This window comes from Ambystoma mexicanum, chromosome 12 (genome assembly GCF_040938575.1).
Source record: "Ambystoma mexicanum isolate Mex_15411 chromosome 12, UKY_AmexF1_1, whole genome shotgun sequence".
In the NCBI taxonomy this organism is placed as follows: Eukaryota; Metazoa; Chordata; class Amphibia; order Caudata; family Ambystomatidae; genus Ambystoma; species Ambystoma mexicanum.
Window position 1 is genome coordinate 401,285,149 of NC_090936.1, and position 17,010 is coordinate 401,302,158.

The 17,010-nt window shown below is 42.0% G+C and overlaps 1 protein-coding gene across 1 annotated transcript in view; it reads right to left on the bottom strand.

Moving 5' to 3' along the window:
* TMTC1 (transmembrane O-mannosyltransferase targeting cadherins 1) overlaps positions 1 to 17,010 on the bottom strand; it is a 1,779,343-nt gene that overhangs the window by 29,881 nt on the left and 1,732,452 nt on the right. The window contains exon 19 of the mRNA XM_069628531.1: positions 9,924 to 10,001. Coding sequence (XP_069484632.1) covers positions 9,924 to 10,001 — 78 coding nt within the window. The remainder of the gene's footprint in view (positions 1 to 9,923; positions 10,002 to 17,010) is intronic.

The following is a 17,010-nucleotide window of genomic DNA, read 5'->3' on the forward strand; positions in this document are numbered from 1 at the left end:
CATTTGCCCCGGACATTGCAAACCTGTATATGGACTTTGTGGAAACCAACTCTATATATCACAGCAACAACCCTTTCAAAATGAATATCATCACGTGACATAGGTATATTGACTGTTTCCTGGTGTGGAGAGGCACAGTAGCACTCTTGCTTGAATTTCAAGAGTGGTTAAATCTATGTAACATAAATATCAAGTTTACGATGTCACATGACACAGAAATTATCCCTTTCCTAGACCTGGAAATCAGAACCCAAAGGGATGGGTCTTTGATTACAAACCTTTTCAGGAACAAAACGGACAAAAACACATTATTGGAATATGAAAGTTATCATCCAGCGAGTCTGAAGGCTAATCTCCCTATTGGCCAATTTTTAAGAGTATGTCGAAATTGCACCCATCTGGACGACTATAAGATACATGGAAAACAACTCAAAAACCGTCTAGAACAAAGAGGTTATCCAAAAAAACAAATCAACACGGCATACAAAAAGGGCAAAAAATAGAAACCGAGAAACATGTCTGAATCCACTTAATAAAACAACTGTAGAAAAGATGACGTGCGTTACGACCTCTAGCCCGATAGGCCATAGCCTACGCAAACTGGTGTTAAAAAATTGGCACATTATAAGAACGGCAGACTTTAATCCAGCACCCCCGAGATTCGCCTTCAAAAGACAGAAAAACTTGAGGGAAAATTTAGGCCATACGTACCCCCATGCAACAAAAACAATGGATACACAAAGAACACTTTGTGATCTACCACCGGTGAAAGCACACTTCAGATGTGGCAATTGTTCGGTTTGTTCATTAACAAAGAAAATGAAAAATGTCAATCTAAAAGGAAGAAATTGGCAATTGAAATCATTTACAAACTGTGTGTCACAATGGGTAGTTTACACGATCCAGTGCCCTTGCCAACTCCTCTACATCGGGAAGACTAAAAGACACATAAAAACACGAATAGGTGAACATCGCACAAATATCAGAAACCAAACGCCTAACAAACCTCTGGTCGCCCATTATCTCCATTTGAAACACAAACCAGGTGAAATCTTCTGGTTCAGTATCCAAACGGTCCAAATTTCAAAAAGAGGAGGAGATAGAGATCTGGCACTTCGGAAATATGAACAGAATTGGATTTTCAATTTGGACACAGTGAAAAATGGTCTTAATTCAGCAGTTGAATGAGGCATTTTCTTTTAAGAGGCAGGCGGAAAGACATGGAAACTTTCTTTCATATAAATAATTAATCTCTTGTGATGCTTTTTTAATAATTTATACCACCACTTGGACATCTGGATGAGCAGCACTGTATTCATGGTACCCCTTATTGATGTCTTTCCATAAAGAACCGCTCACAGCATTTTGGCATTAATAACATATGAGTGACCATGACCACATAGAAGCTCGATCATGGACAGATTTTATAACTACATGTGTCAAAGCGGGACACCAGCACATATAGCAACTAATTACTGTAAGGGAAATTTCGTCTAAATATATATTTGAATCATGTAAAGATGCAAAACTAATAAATTCTATAACAAGTTTCTCCAACAATCAATAAATACAAAGCAGTCACTTGGTTTGCTGATACGATAATTACTCCTTTTGCATTTATGAGCGCTATCCCCAATGCACTCAAACTCTTCTAAGATGGGCGCATGGATTAGACGCACACTAAACATAAGGAAAAACAAAATGAGGACTAGACGCCTTTACGTGTAGTCACGTGACACGCTAGCTTGGACTGGAAGAATAACAACATCTCCTTACATCGCGTAAAAGAAATCGGCTTGCGCTCACTGACGGTGAGGAGCTGCTGCGACTCGAGTGACGTCCGATTCCACGATCCAAAAGGTAAACCAACTTTAACATGGAATATTTCTGACCTTTAGAGCGGGCATATGGTGGCATACGAATAGATATATGTTCCTGAAAACTAACGCTAAAACGCCATGAAGAAAAAGGAAGGAATCTTCCTAACGTCCCTCCCACCTCTTGTTTTTTTGCAGTTGGTTGGCGAGACGTACACGAACAATAAAAGGACAAAAGCCACGCTGAATTGAAAGGCTGTGCACAGTTTGGTTTCTGAAGCCTAATTTTTTGCCGTGTCAACTTTACAGACAAGCTGATTAATAGATACAAGGTCAGTACACACGTTACATAATTCGTGTCACACCACAAACCAGGAAACTCTTTTCTTAAATTACAAACATGATTATGCTTACCAACAGGTTTCGCAAAGCGGCAAATAAAAAAACAACTGCTGAGAGAAAACAACAATAATGACATGATGGCCGTATAAAACCTTGCTGTTAACTGCCAAAACTGAACGAAAGATTGCTGCATAACGCAACTTATGAAATGAAAGTGAATTTCCATTTCTTTCAATATAGAAACCATGCTTTAGTCCAACCACAAGAGAGTAAAAAGGTCAGTGAAAAGGTGGGAAAGGGGTAACAAAAGAGCCCCAACACATGAGCTTTCGAAAAGAGCTTTTAATATTGCAATTTTCTAGACCAGTTACTAACACCAATTTTATATTTCCATCCCTTACAGTTTCGGAAAAAAGTGTGAAAAGATTGGGGATTTGTTTTTTGGAATTTTATGTCAACCTGAAAAGCAATACACCGTCCTGAAGAGGGCCACAACTAAAACAGCAGAACACCTGGGAAGGTGCTGATGAATCTTGCGTGCCGAAACATATGTAGACATCCCGTTGACACTGAAATTAATGTGTTTTTTCTACAGCATTAGCACTCACTTTATGCTGTGCATTTATAGTTTCCCCCAAATTCGTAATACAACCAACACTCTGAAAATAGTCTGTATAGGTGATTTGTTACAAATGTCACTTTACTAACTTCAGACACCACTAGTAGAAAATGTGTTTTTGCTGGATTTTATTTATCTCTGTTTTTCTAATTAACAAAAAAAATGTTTTAAGTGTGTGAGGTGCCTTGTGGAAAGCACCCACCATGTATCTGTGTGTTAAAAATGTATTGATTAAAAATGTGTTTTTACTTTGCTCACTCTTTGGAAAAAATGTTTGCTCTATGTGAATTCTAGATAGATGAAATAGAGAATCTATCAACCTGTTCCTCTTCTTGTCCCTGATCCAGTTACAAGGTGGACTAAAAGAGGGGTAATTGAGCTTGGTGCACGGTTTTTTGACATTTTACAATTAGTCCCTTTCCTGCTCAATCCCCCTAAAACAGAAAATTGGGACTCGCCCTTTCTTATACCTGCTAAAAGGTGTACAAATTCAGTATTCTCCAGACCTGATGGCCCTGAAAGCATTTCCTCCAACAAAAGTTACCGGTTGGCTGGAGCATGACTAAAATGTGTGAGAATGGGGGCACCCACTTCAAAGAGCAAGCTTCCAACACAAAGGACACTGATAAGGCACATACTGGCCCAGTGAAAACAAATGTCTGGAAGTAGGAGCAGGACCATTTGTCCCACATGAAGACTCACAATTTATTTAAAAGGACTATTATCATTTAGGACTTGTTCTCAGCCATCATAAGGTGGATGGTTTTTATCATGTACCATTGTTTTATTTAATTTCCAGGCGATTGTGGGGATATAAAATTCATCTTCCTGTGACTATGGGAAATATAATGGCCAGTTAAACTCGTTTTCTGGATGATCTGAACATATACCAAATGTGAGAGTTGGTGAGTGGTGGAAAATTAAATTAGGGATATGCTTGATAACTTGCATATTCATAACTGTTGCGCTTTTTATGGAAATGGCAGAAATGTGCCAGATGGGTGTGCTACATCGTATGGATTTGCTGGTCGGTTTATCTAATTATCTACAATTAGCTGAATCAGAAAATATGTTTAATATGGCAGTTGCTAGTAAAATCATGAAGTGATACATAACTAGTTTTTGCCAAAATGTTGAAAGGAGAACAAAGGGGTGATTACAAATGGCAAATGCCACATGTTGTTCCAGACACTTAAACCAATCCTGACTTTGAGGCTGGGTTGGGATGAGAGAGAAGGGTAACTGTCCAATCCTAGTGGCAGAAATTATTGCAGGGTACTTCCCCCAGATTGTAAAATTGATGGTGTAATCGCTGCTATATAAGGGGAACTGCACAAGGACAGGGTCAGAGAGAAAAAAGAAAAAAAAGGAGACACAGAGAGGGGACAGAAAAAGGGAGACACACAGAGAGAAAAAAGAGAAAGACAGGAGGACAGAGAGAGGAGACAGACCATCAAGAATGCTGCTGAAACTTACCATCGGACAGCTTTAAGGAGACACCAGAGGAGATTGCTGAGAGTGCTTCTGGGTGGAGCTGTTTTTCTCTAGGAAGGCCTCAAAGCTGACTGGATCTTATGGTGGAGAGCAAGAGGCTATCCTTGAGAGTGGCGTGACCAGACCCTTGCCCTATCTTTCCAGAGTGTCCTGAGATGCAGCTGGCTTTCCTGAACCTTAAACAGAGGCTTGCTATATAAGTAGAACTGAGCCCTGGAAAATCAAAAGGTGGGGGAGTCTGCTTGCCGTGAATCCTTTCCCTTTATAGTGGGTGGGGGGGGGGGGTAGAACTGTGTAGATCCTTAGCCTATGTAACCAAAAATATTAATTTAAATAATTCCCCATTTGGCTGAAACTACGGGTGTATTTTGTTAAAATTCGAAAACTATAGCCTATAATTTAATTGGGTAATCCTTGTTGTCCAGCTGACCTTGACCTCTTTAAGGAAGAGGGGTGTGTTTGTTCTTAAATCAGTACAACCTTTTTATCCAGCTTCCCCAACACAGGCCTTTCAGTAAAGGGGGTCTGAAATCCAAAATTCCCCAAAGCATTCCAGTTTTTCTGTCTGACTTCCCAACCTAGACCAAAGCAAGGGGGGGGGGAGATCCGAAAAACAAAGCGATAAACCACCCTGTGTTTATTTTAAACCAAAAGTGTGAGCTAAATTATAATTGCCATATGTATTATTACCTATGGTCTTTCACTGCTAGCCTTTTAAGCCTTCAGGAAAATCAAAATCGCACGACATTGCGTAAGTGCCTTTGTTATTGATCAGTGTACTTATTTTGTGAAGTGAAATTTGCAGAAAGTAAGAATTGTGATTGTGTTCTTTTTAACTCACTTTTGTGATTTATTCATGCTGAGAGAAGTTGATTGTGTTGTGCCATGGATAAAGTGATGTTTTGACATTGTATCTATTACTGTTAATTTAAATAAATACCAATATATTTCTCGTACACCTGGTTGTTGGCTCATTGTTAGCACAGGGGAGAGGGATCCAAGGGGCATGTTATGTGTCTGAGATAGGGTTAAAAAAAGAATCTGTTAAATAGTTTGTTGTATCGACACTTGAATGAGGACGGAAGGAACTCCTGTGTAGAAGGTGGCTTATCAATAAACCGTTACAGCTTGCCCCCTTCATCATGGCCTTGATCAACAACTCCTTCTCCTCTAGCAATGGACCAGAAAATCTTAAAGAAGCATGGGTACTCCCACTTCTCAAAAAACCTACACTGGACCCCAGGATTCCCACCAACTACAGCCCCATCACAACTGTAACTTTCCTCCTGTAAATACTTGACAGAGTGGCTTATGTGCAAATTTAAAAATACCTGGAAACTCACAACCTCCTTGGCCTCTGCTAATCAAGCTTCCGCCCTGGTCTCGGAATGGAAACTGCCCGTTTGGACCTCAAAATCCAAATGTATGAGATTAAAGAAAAGGGTAATGTGTTCATCCTTCTCCTATTCGACCTCTAAGCAGTATTTGACCTGGTAAATCACAATATACTCTGCCAACACCTCGCCCTAGCTGCCCACTTCTCTGCCAATGCCATAAAATTGATAGAATCCTTTTGTCCAACCGCACTAAGAGTATTCTCAACCACTGCGGCAGCCCCCCCAGCCCTGGCTACTTGTGGAGTAACCCGAGGCTCTTTTGTCTCACCAACACTTTACAACATTTTCACCAAGCCACTCTTCCACCTCCTAGACAAACTGGGGGTCACATACACTAACTATGCGGATGATACACAAATACTCCTATCCATTACTGGCAAGTATGACACCGACTCCAACGTACTGAGCGAAATATACCTAACCATTCAAGCCTGGATAGCGTAACACAAGCTATGCCTAATGACTAAAAAAGGTAAGAAAACTACTCCTCATTGGCATCAATCTCGGCTAAACAACCTATCCGACTCCTATAAATCCTTTACCATTGACGGAAACATTATCACTGTAGCAAAAGAGGTAAAAGCCATAGGAGTTTATCTTGACTCCTCACTCTCCCTAACGAAGCAGGTTAACGTAAGTGCTTTGGCCGCTGCCTACACTGCCAAACTGATCAATGCCTGCAGTCCATTCCTGACCACCGACAACTATATCACCATCGCCAGAGCCCTCATACTGTCTTGGATTGTTGACTTGAATTCCCTCTTTGCAGGATCTAACTCCTGCAACATAAACTATAAATCATCCAGAAGAACGCTGTAAGAGCTGCACTCAACATCCCCAAAAAAGATCACATCTCATCAGCTAGACAAAATATACACTGGGACCCGGTCCGAGAACGCATCACATTCAAAACCTTATCTCTGACACAGAGTGCCTGTCAAACAGCGCCCCAATCTATCTAGCTAGACAAATCTCCAAAACCCAATCCAATAGACCCACCAATCTGCATACTCGTGCCACCTTGCTATCCCTAGATACAGACGCCAAAAATGCTGGAGGATGCAGCTTCCATGTGATTGTGGCGAAACAATGGAATTCTCTGCCTCTAGCGCTTAGTTCAGATGCCTCCCTATGGTCCTTCCGCAAAGGCCTCAAAACCTGGATCTTTTCCCTAAAAATCTAGAGGAACTACAACTATACAGCTACAGTCATAACTATGTACCAGCAATTTTCCTGTACCTGTAACTAACTGTATCTACTATGTCCTGCAACTAACGTATTTGACTGCATAACTGTTTCCATATATTGTAACCCACTGCAATATGTAACCACTATAACCACCACTATAACGTAACCCAGCGCACAGTTGCCTCCGGCTTAGGTGGGCTTTACGAAGGTTACAATAAATAAATAAAATAGTTCAGCTGGGCAAGTGCTGGATGCAGAGATCTGTGTCTGAAGGCTCAGTGGAAGCATTTCAACAGTTTTGATTGGTTTGTAAAAAGCTGTGAAAGTTATGAAGAAAAAAACTGGGTATATTGAACACACAAAAAGGTCAATGAAAGACCATAGCTTTATTATTATTGTGTGAAAAAAACTGAATTTGCTGATCATATAAATAGATTCTCTCCTGTCCTATTCAATAAGATCGATTAATCTCTGTATTACATGCAACACCAATTTCTGAATTGCGCCTACACGTGTTTCACACTATACCGCTGACAATTTTACCTATAATGCCTACTTTTTCATGGCCTGAACTGATGGATCACATGCCATTATTAAAGGAATGGTTCGCCCAAAAATGTTGATTTAAAAAATAGATAGGCAACTTAAAAAAAAAACGATTGGCGTTTTTTTTTTTTTTCGAAGTCCCTATGTAAAATTTTGAGCAATTCAAGCTCAAAAATTGAAAAAGCAAGCACATGGGCGCATCATCCATTTTGTGAAATGGCTGCCCGCCTGTGCTGGCTTTTGCGGCACTAATGAAGGAAAAGCCAGCCAGCTGTAGTAAACAAAAGCTACCACTGGGTGGCTTTTCCTTCATTGGTGCCGGGACTCGGAGGACGCGGACCGGAGACTACAGGCAGAAAAGCTGCAGCTGCATCTCAGTAAGTGCTATTTATTTATTTATTTTAAATAAGCACTAGATGCGTTTTTTTTTCTAAGTTTTCCGGGCTGGAGGAGCCCGGAAAACTTAGAAATAAAACCGCAGCTTTAAAAACGTATTTATGTTTGCGGTCGCTTTTGAAGCAACCGCAAACATAAATACAACGTTATTGTGTTTGAAAACGCTGCGGTTTTTCTTTCTAAGTTTCTCAGGCTCCTCTGAGCCTGAGAAACTTAGAAAGAAAAACCGCAGCGTTTTCAAACACAACCGCGTTGCGTTTCTGCCTAAATCTGCTTTCCCATTTGGGGCTTTAGGGCTCCCCACAGGGAAATCAGCTGTAGGTAGAAACACTATGCGGCATGTAAACATAACCGCGTTGTGTTTCTGCCTGCTGTGGCTTTCACTTTGGGTCTCCGGTGCTCCCCTGGGGCTCCTCCAGTCCGGAAAACTTAGAAAAAAAAACGCAGCTAGTGCTTATTTTTTTAAAAAAAATAAATAGCACTTACCGAGATTCAGCTGCAGCTTTCCCGCTCTGGTCTCCGGTCCCCGTCCTCCGCCTACAGCACTAATGAAGGGAAAGCCACCCAGCGGTAGCTTTTGTTTACTACAGCTGGCTGGCTTTTCCTTCATTAGTGCCGCAAAAGCAAAAGCCAGCACAGGAGGGCCTCCATTTCACAAAATGGATGCGCCCATGTGCTTGCTTTTGCGAATTTTGAGCTTGTTATAGCTCAAAATTTTACATAGGAAGTTTTAAAACTGAGAATGCTAGTATTTTATTTTATGTTGCCTATCTATTTTTTAAATACATTTTTTTACTAGACCATCCCTTTAATCCCCATGCGATTTATAGTATGAATACCACTTAAAGGGGTTTTAGGAACACATTTTATTAACACTATTTTAAACCTGGGCAAGGTTTATTCAGACTGTGATCATTCATGCAATAACTAGTACCAGTTTGGCTAATAATTAGTATTATTGACTGTTTTTGTAGTCCATTGTGGTTGCTAACCGACCACTTAAAAGTTATCAGCAGTTGGAAAAGCAAGGATTGTTAATGAAGAAAACACTCAATTAATTTAGTCTTATAGACCGAGGGACGGGTCATTATCAAGGACTAATGACCCGCCACCAAGTTATGGCTTGAGGCGGACCCAAGGGCCATAAATTGAGGAATGGTCATTATCAAAAGTGATAATGAACCCTCCCAAGCTCTATAAGGCTATTAGCACATTGTGACACTAGCAAATCATGTTTTGTAGTTTTGGTGGTCAAGTAAAAACATTAGTTTAATAATGAGAAATTAAATCGACAAACGCAGTAAATTAAATGTGGTTTTATTTTGTAGTATTTAAATAACAATGCTGTCTTCACAAGTTAAGCATTTCCATTGCAAGTTTTGTTAAACTGGAGACGGTTTAATATGGCCATGCATTAAGGGTTGTGTAATAGTAAACGGTTTCTCTGTAAGAAAGTGAAATAATTTTCTCATGTTTTAGCTTCCTCTTCAGCATGTTGAAAATAAGAGGTTCCAGTGAAAAAGCAGGTCCTCCTAGAGAAGAAGTGTCTTGTTGAAAGACATCTTGCCTGGAAATTGCATTATTGTTTCCCTGACTGCTTTTGAAGTCAGAATGTTCGGAGTGCAGTCAAGACTGGTAGTTATTGACTACAGTCAGAGCATTTTGATTGGCTGTTTGGAGAACAATAACAATTTCCATGTGCTAATAAGCATTATTGATTGGAAATTACGGTATTGGTACACAGTGGGTCTGATTTACAAACACATTTGTCAATGGAAAAATTCCATTGCAAAATGCTTTGTATATCAGGCTACGTGTGAGCTGTTAGTCTGACAAAAGGAATCGCCAGGAAGAGATATCTGAAATAATTTAATTCAGGAAAAAGTACTTATGAGGGTTATCTTAATAGAACACTGAGGGGCAGAAATAAAAGAAATTGTGTTACATGTCCATGCTTTTAAAGTAGAAAAGTACACGTAGATATTCAGGAGGAATTAACAGATACATTTGCAATTTTATTTAATACACTCACATGGTCAGAACAAGTGCTGACATACACAGTTCTACTTGTAGCAGCGTGTTTGAGAATCAGCACCTATGTGTACAAATATCAGGATGTCCTACCTTTATATGCTCGATTCCACCCATGTTCATCCAGGCCTGGGCTTGGTCGGGGTTCATCTCCACGGCGATCTTGTAGTTCTACACAAGCAGAAATGAAGGCCAGGAAATAATTTAAGCAGTCTAGTGAAATAGAGAAAAACGCTCTCATGGATTTATACCCACAGTAATGTGGCCCACTGTGAGAGCTTGGAAAATGAAAATTACATAAAATTGCATTGCTAGTTTTAACTTTTTGAGAAATGCAAATACAGTCAAACGGCTGAAATAGGCGCTAAACAAGATGCTACCCCCTCTTAGAAGCAGACATTAATTGCAGCACTATGAACAAAGTTGACTACGCTACATGGCTTGCTTTTTGATTAAATTGAATTTTTTGTTCAGTAACGCAATCCGTTGTTGGCCGATCCAAAGCTGAATGATAGGGCTTAGCAAAAGAATTTCTCCTGTTTTTTTTACATACAAAAAACTAATAGCGTGGCAGTTCCAAAATCAGAAAATAATCAACATTTAGACACAAACAAAATCAAGACTATTTGCCGTCTGACTCAAATTAGCAAATTCTGAATGCTTTGAAAAAAATGGTTTGAACAAATTAATACATTTTCGTGATTAAATAATTGCTGTAATGTTTTTTTGTGATGGCAAAATGGGAATTATTTGCTTATTTGCCGTCAAAGAAAATGTTGGTCCAAATAGCCTACAATTACCTTTCAGGCACATTGAATCAGTCCAACCCCAGTTTGTGACACAAACATAATTTCAATCACTGCACCTTCTCTTCATTGTTCTTAGGAAAAAGGCACCCATAGTACACAATGCAGCGCGTGATCTGGCTCCTGTTTTCAGGCAAGACCCAAAAGTCTGCGAATCCCTGGTGGGCAATCCAGACTGTAGTTCCCATGATTCCTAGCCATTATAGTCATGGTGAGTGATCATGGAAGTCGTAGTCTGAAACATCTGGAGAGCTATAGGATGATGATGATCTGATCCTGCTAAATACAAATCCGATGGTTTATGGGAGCTCTGCGAGGTTGGACCCAGGAGGCTCACAAAAGGGGGAGTCCTGGGAGACACACGGCAACACAAATCAATCATAACTCTCAGTCAAAAGACAAATAGTTAACCCTTGAATATAAACCCACATTGCATGGCTGAGCGGCAGGTGAAAGGAGTGTTTTGCCACGTTTCAAGAGACGAGGGAGAAAGATATTAGAATACTTGTCCAAAGAGGGTTACAGACGCCTTAGATTATTAGTCAAGGCAGCCTTTAACACTGTAGAGCATGAGAAACGTGTGCCATTGAACTGAAGATGGCAAGGAAGTTCCTGAAAGTCAGTGGCTTTTATCTGCCTTTCCCAGGCAACATCGCCCGCCATGCAAATATGTGTGGCAACCGGGTCCTTTCTGGCTGAGGTGGAGAATACTTGGGAACCCGGGATCACCTGTAGTACTATGTAGTACCATGATAATATCTTTTCTTTGCATCTTGTACTTATGGTGCCACTGAATCATTCTGTTCCTATCTTCATCTTGTATCGTGGTTTATAACATTATGTGTTACTACTGACTTCTGCAATTGTATTTGCTCTCCCCTCTTGCTTCTCCACTCTTTTGACTGCTTACTCTCTGTTCTCTCCTCCTCTCCCTTCTCCCTTTTCCTATCTCCTCTCCTTACTTTCTTCTATGCACTTACTCAATCAGAATTGTCCCTGGACCTAGTATGATAGCAACCTGGTTTGTCTCCTCCCCCAGCCTCTTATTGCTACCCCCCCAGCACTATCTGAAATGTTGTCAGGCCTAGTATAATAGTCGCTTGTTTTGTTCCTCCCCTCCCTTTCTGCACCACTTCTCCTCACCTTTGGTTTTTCTCCGGCTCTACCAGAAATGTCATCAGGCCTAGTACGGTAGTCACCTGTCTGTTTCCATTTCCTTCCCACTCTCCCCGTCCCTTCCTTATCTATGTTTTAGCTGTTGCACTATCTGAAATGTTGTAGGGCTGAGTACAATAGTTAATTTCACATTTCTGTTCATGGCCTGTAAGAATGTCACATTCTGCCTCATCAGGAGTTTGCGGTACCCCTTAAATGTAGTGGTAACACAATTACCGCCACATTGAAGGGGCTGCCAAATCACGGGTTTGGCAGGATTTACCCCCAGCTCTGAGCTGGGGGCCAATCAGCTATGATTTTGCAGAGTTTCAGAACTATTACCGCCACTTTAATACTGCCGGTGGTAGTAGCGCCGGGAATTCCCCATTGGGCCCAATGGGGAATGGGAAATTCCCTAATCGGTCCAATGGGGAATGGTAACTTACCGTTCTGCCAAACGTATGATCCGGCGCTAATAGCGCCGATACCGCCCAACTCGTGATGAGGCCCATTGTGTATAGGCACTATATAAATAAACTATCGTATCATATCATGCCTGATTTCCACGCCTACCAGAGAAGTATCCAAATCCTGTGGAGAGGATTCCCGGGCACAGTCCTTTCTGAGGGGATTAACACCTCGTCTAAAAGGCGAACCAAGGTGGCATGAAGTAGCTTACTGGGTCACTATAAGAAACTAAACATTGCAGAATGATAGTTTATTCTGTAAATGTTGCATTATGCAGGTTCTCTCCATTCCTTTACTCATCCTTGGAGCATACCATTGTTTTGTTTTATGTTGTGATCTCATAAGAGTGCATTCTATTTGACACTTATGATTTTTCTTGTTACTCTTAAACTTGATCACTTCTTCCTTCAAACTCAACATCCTGATATCCTAATCCTGCATATAGGATAATAATTCATGTGAGCCAAGTCACACATGCCACAGTGCCACCTAGTAACCATTGCTGGAAGTTCACCTCCAGTTCAGAGCCCCATCAGCAAGGCATTGTGGGTATGCACATTTGCCCAAATGGAAGCCTTTTGCTCCCCAAAATTGCCTTTGTTTTACAGGGCTGTGCTACTTCATACGTAGCTTAATCAACCCATGGCAGGCATTTCTCAAGGCTGCAGGCAACTACGTACCAGGTTTCACACGTATTAGGGATCATCAGTGCATTATAGACTTGACAGCCTTATGGTTGGAGCAGTGGGGCATATTTAGCAAACTCCAGTAAAGTTATACTGGGTTAAAAAATTCTTGAAACAAAAACCTGTTGTCATGATGCCTACCCCCGGAGCACCAGGCCAGGCCCAGCACCCCTGGAAGCAGGCATCATGCCCTCGGGTAAAAGCCCAGGGGCCCCTTATAGGGGCTCTTTGGACTCAGTCCTGGCGCCTCTGGCGCCAGGCTCATGTTGGACATCAGTCCTGGCGCCATAGGCGCCAGGCTCATAAAGGGAGGTGTTTTGTGCACTTACCTGATGCAGACCATGCTGCACGCTTCAGGCCTCCCTGAGACCTGAAAGGGACTATTTTTTCATAGGGACTATTTTTTTCACTCGGGCGTGGCCAGGGAAGGATACATACCTAGTTGGGGAAGGATACATACCTGGGACTTCTTTGGAGGCTATTTAAGCCACGCCCAGACAGCAGCTCATGCTTCGCGTTGTTCTGCTTCCTGCAGCTTAACGCTCACCGTGTCTGCTCCTGCTCCTGGACTCCAGCCACGCCCGCCTCGAACCTGGAAGACCTGCAAGGAAGGAAGAGAAAGGTGAAAACCAAGGACTATTTCAAACTTCTTACCTGCATCCGGAATCTTCTCGCCAGCATCCCTGAAGAAAGACTTCCATTTAAAAGCTTCGCGTTGCTCGCTGCAGCGCCACGCTTCACTCACCTGTCCTCGAGACATCTCCCGGCTCCATCTCGGCTGTCAGCATCGGACGCCACATCTCTGCACCTAGGGGAGAGAGGAAGAAACAAAAGGTGAGCAGAAGGAACACAGAAGGAAAGCCTGATTAACAGCCATAATACTTACCGGCTTTTCTTCCACATTTCGGGTCGGCGCCGCCCCGTTGGCAGGTACCGTACCCTGGCCCCTATGGGGAAAGGACAAGAGACATTTCTGGGGAATGATAAGGACATTTAGAGTGATCGCTCTCATCACTACTCACCTCGGCAGTTTAACCCCTCGACGCATCGCCTTCATTCTGCACCTGAAATAAAGGACAGATCACAGGTTAGAAAGACAACATAAAGGGGGCCTCACTTGAACTTTGAACTTTCATACTTACGGTGCATCGCTCAGGAAAGTCAAGTGGATTTTGCCAGCGCCATTCTGAAAACCAGTGAAGTAACTGGACGAACACGCGCCCCTGCACCAGAAGCAGGATGGAGAGTTCATCCTTCCAAACCATAAGGTGAGCTTAAACCGGGGTTTGGAGGAAGTTAGAGAGGAACGAAGGGGGAAGGGGGAAAGGGGGGAGCTAGCACACTATTCTACAGACTGTTAATCCCCTTTCTCATCTGCAGAAGGATATTCCTACGGGCCAGGCAAGCACGATTTGGAGGTCCTGTCCAATCGGTGTTCTGGGTCCTGCGCATCACGCTAGAAGAGGCCACAGCAATCCAGACTAGACCAGCGCCCCCGTGGGAACCAGGTGAGCGTTACACCTGTAAATTGTTTTGTCTATGAGGGAAGTGCTATTTTATACATAGCTTTATCAACCTAAGACAGACATTTTGCAATGCTGTCAGAACAACTACATACCTGGTTTCACCCGTATTAGGGATCATCAGTGCAGTATAGTCCTGACAGCCTTGTGGTTGGAGCATTTGGCCATGTTTTGTCTGTTAACCTGTCTCAGCTGTTATGGCTGAAAAATGTGGGATAAACCTACGGTAATAACCAATCAATTCTAGCAATGCCATGAGGTCTCTCTTGGTCTTGGGTCTTGGGGCATCTAGGACAGTTTTTACTTTTTCTGGCTGGGGCTGGAGACTGCCATTCCCTTCAAAGAAGCTGAGGTATGTCACGGCCAATTGAGCCAGCTTACATTTGGATAGCTTGGCAGTTAAGCCGGCCTCTCTGATGGTCCTCATAATAGTAGTAAGATGAAAAAGACGGTCTTCCCAAGTTCCACTATAAATGACTATGTCGTCAATATAGGCCCCACAGAAATCGGGGTAGGGCTGTAATATCCTGTCCCCAAGAGTAATTGGAAAGTGGCTGGGTCCCCATGCAGGCCAAAAGGGAGGACCTTGAACTGGAATAGTCCTAGGGTTGTTGTGAAAGCTGTCCATATACTGGGACCTGCCAATATCCCTTGGTTAAATCTAGGGTTGGTAGGAATGTGGCCTTTTCAGGTTTATCTATTAACTCATTGATGCGTGGGATAGGATAGGCATCGAAGGCAGAGATGGTGTTAACCTGCCTGAAGTCTATGCAAAACCTCCAAGAATGATCGGGTTTAGTTACCAACACAGTAGGGGAGGACCATGGACTTGAAGAGGGCTCGATAATGTTTGCCTTCAGCATTTTTTCCCTTCCTCAACCACTATTTGTTTTCATGTATCTGGGAGTCTTATAGGGTTTCAAATGGACCACTTTTCCCTTTGGAGTTCTGATATAATGATAAGTACCATGTACTCTCCCTGGTTTCTCGCAGAATACATCGGGGAATGCTATAATAATGTCGATCAAATCTTCTTGTTTCTGTCTAGATAGACAACTCTCAGCTTATTCCTCAAGAACTATCTCCTCCGGTATCAAACAAGACAATATCGAGGTGGTAGTAGCCGAAGGATTTTCTTTCCACTCCTTTAGGAGATTTACTTGATAAAGGTGGGTCTTTTGTTTTCTATCTGGTTGGGCTATTTTATAGGTAAAGGTTCCTGTTTGCTCTAGCACCTCATATGGCCTATGCCACTTTGAGACAAGTTTATTGTCAGATGTAGGTAAGAGGACTAATAACTTCTATCCTACTGAAAATTATCTTAAATTCACTTTCTTGTCATAGGTGGACTTCTGTTGTTCTTGAGCTTTTTCCATGTGAGTGTGGACTAGACTCTGGACAAGTTTCATGTGTTATCGCAACCCGGTAGCTGTCTGTGAGAGGGATATAAGTGCCTTTTCTCCCTCTTCCCAGGTCTCCCAGAACATGTCTAAGACATCTTTTGGTTCTCTGCCATAAAGTAATTCAAAAGGAGAGAATCCGGTTGATGCCTGAGGGATCTTTCTTACTGCAAATAGGGCCCATGCAATCCCAGTCCTTCCCATCCTTAGCTACCAATTTTTGCAAAATAATGTTAAGGGCTTTGTTAAATCTCTCTACCAATCCATCCATTTGAGGGTAGTAAACTGAGGTTCTTAAGGTGGTAATGTGTAGTAATTTCTTGACTTTGCCCATAAGTTTACTCATGAAGTTGGATCTGTGATCTGTTCGAATTATTTTGGGAAACCACCTACTAGCATTCTTTTCTATGGTTGTTTTCAAATTTGCTGGGTTGTGTTTTTCACATTGGGAAAGCCTCTGAGTACTGGGTAGTTTAATCAACGATTGCGAGAACATATTTACTACCCAGTCTAGAGGTTTCCAGCAGTCCAATGATATCCATCCCAATTTTGGAGAAAGGGACTTCTATTTTCGGTAAGGGATTTAGAGGGGCAGTTAAGGGAATATGTGCGCTGGTTTTCTGGCATATTTCACATGTCTGAATTAAGTTCTTTATGTCAGCATGGATACCCGGTCAGATGAATTTCCCACTGATGTGAGCTTAGGTTTTATATTGTCCTAAATGTCCCTCTGTAAAATGTGAATGTGCAATCTCTAGACGATCTTGCGATGGGTTTTGGGTATTATTAACTGAGTTTTACTAAGGCATTCTCAGGAGGTTTCCTTTCTATATGATAATCTCTGTTTCAGGAAGAAAAAGGGGCTCCCCTTTTCTTGTCCTTCTCCCTCAGGGATCACTTCTAAGAAAGCCTCTGCAAGTGATGGATCATTTTGCTACAAGAAGTCTAGATCGGGAAGGATGGTAGGTTCTTCCCTCTTTGCCTGAGGGATAGGTGTTTAATCCGCCTCTCCAAAGCCAAAGCTACCTCTCTTTATCAACCCAAGACAGATATTTCGAAAGGCTGTCAGGACAAGTACATACCTGGTTTCACCCTTATATGGGATCATCAGTGCAGTATAGACCTGACAGCATTGTGATTGG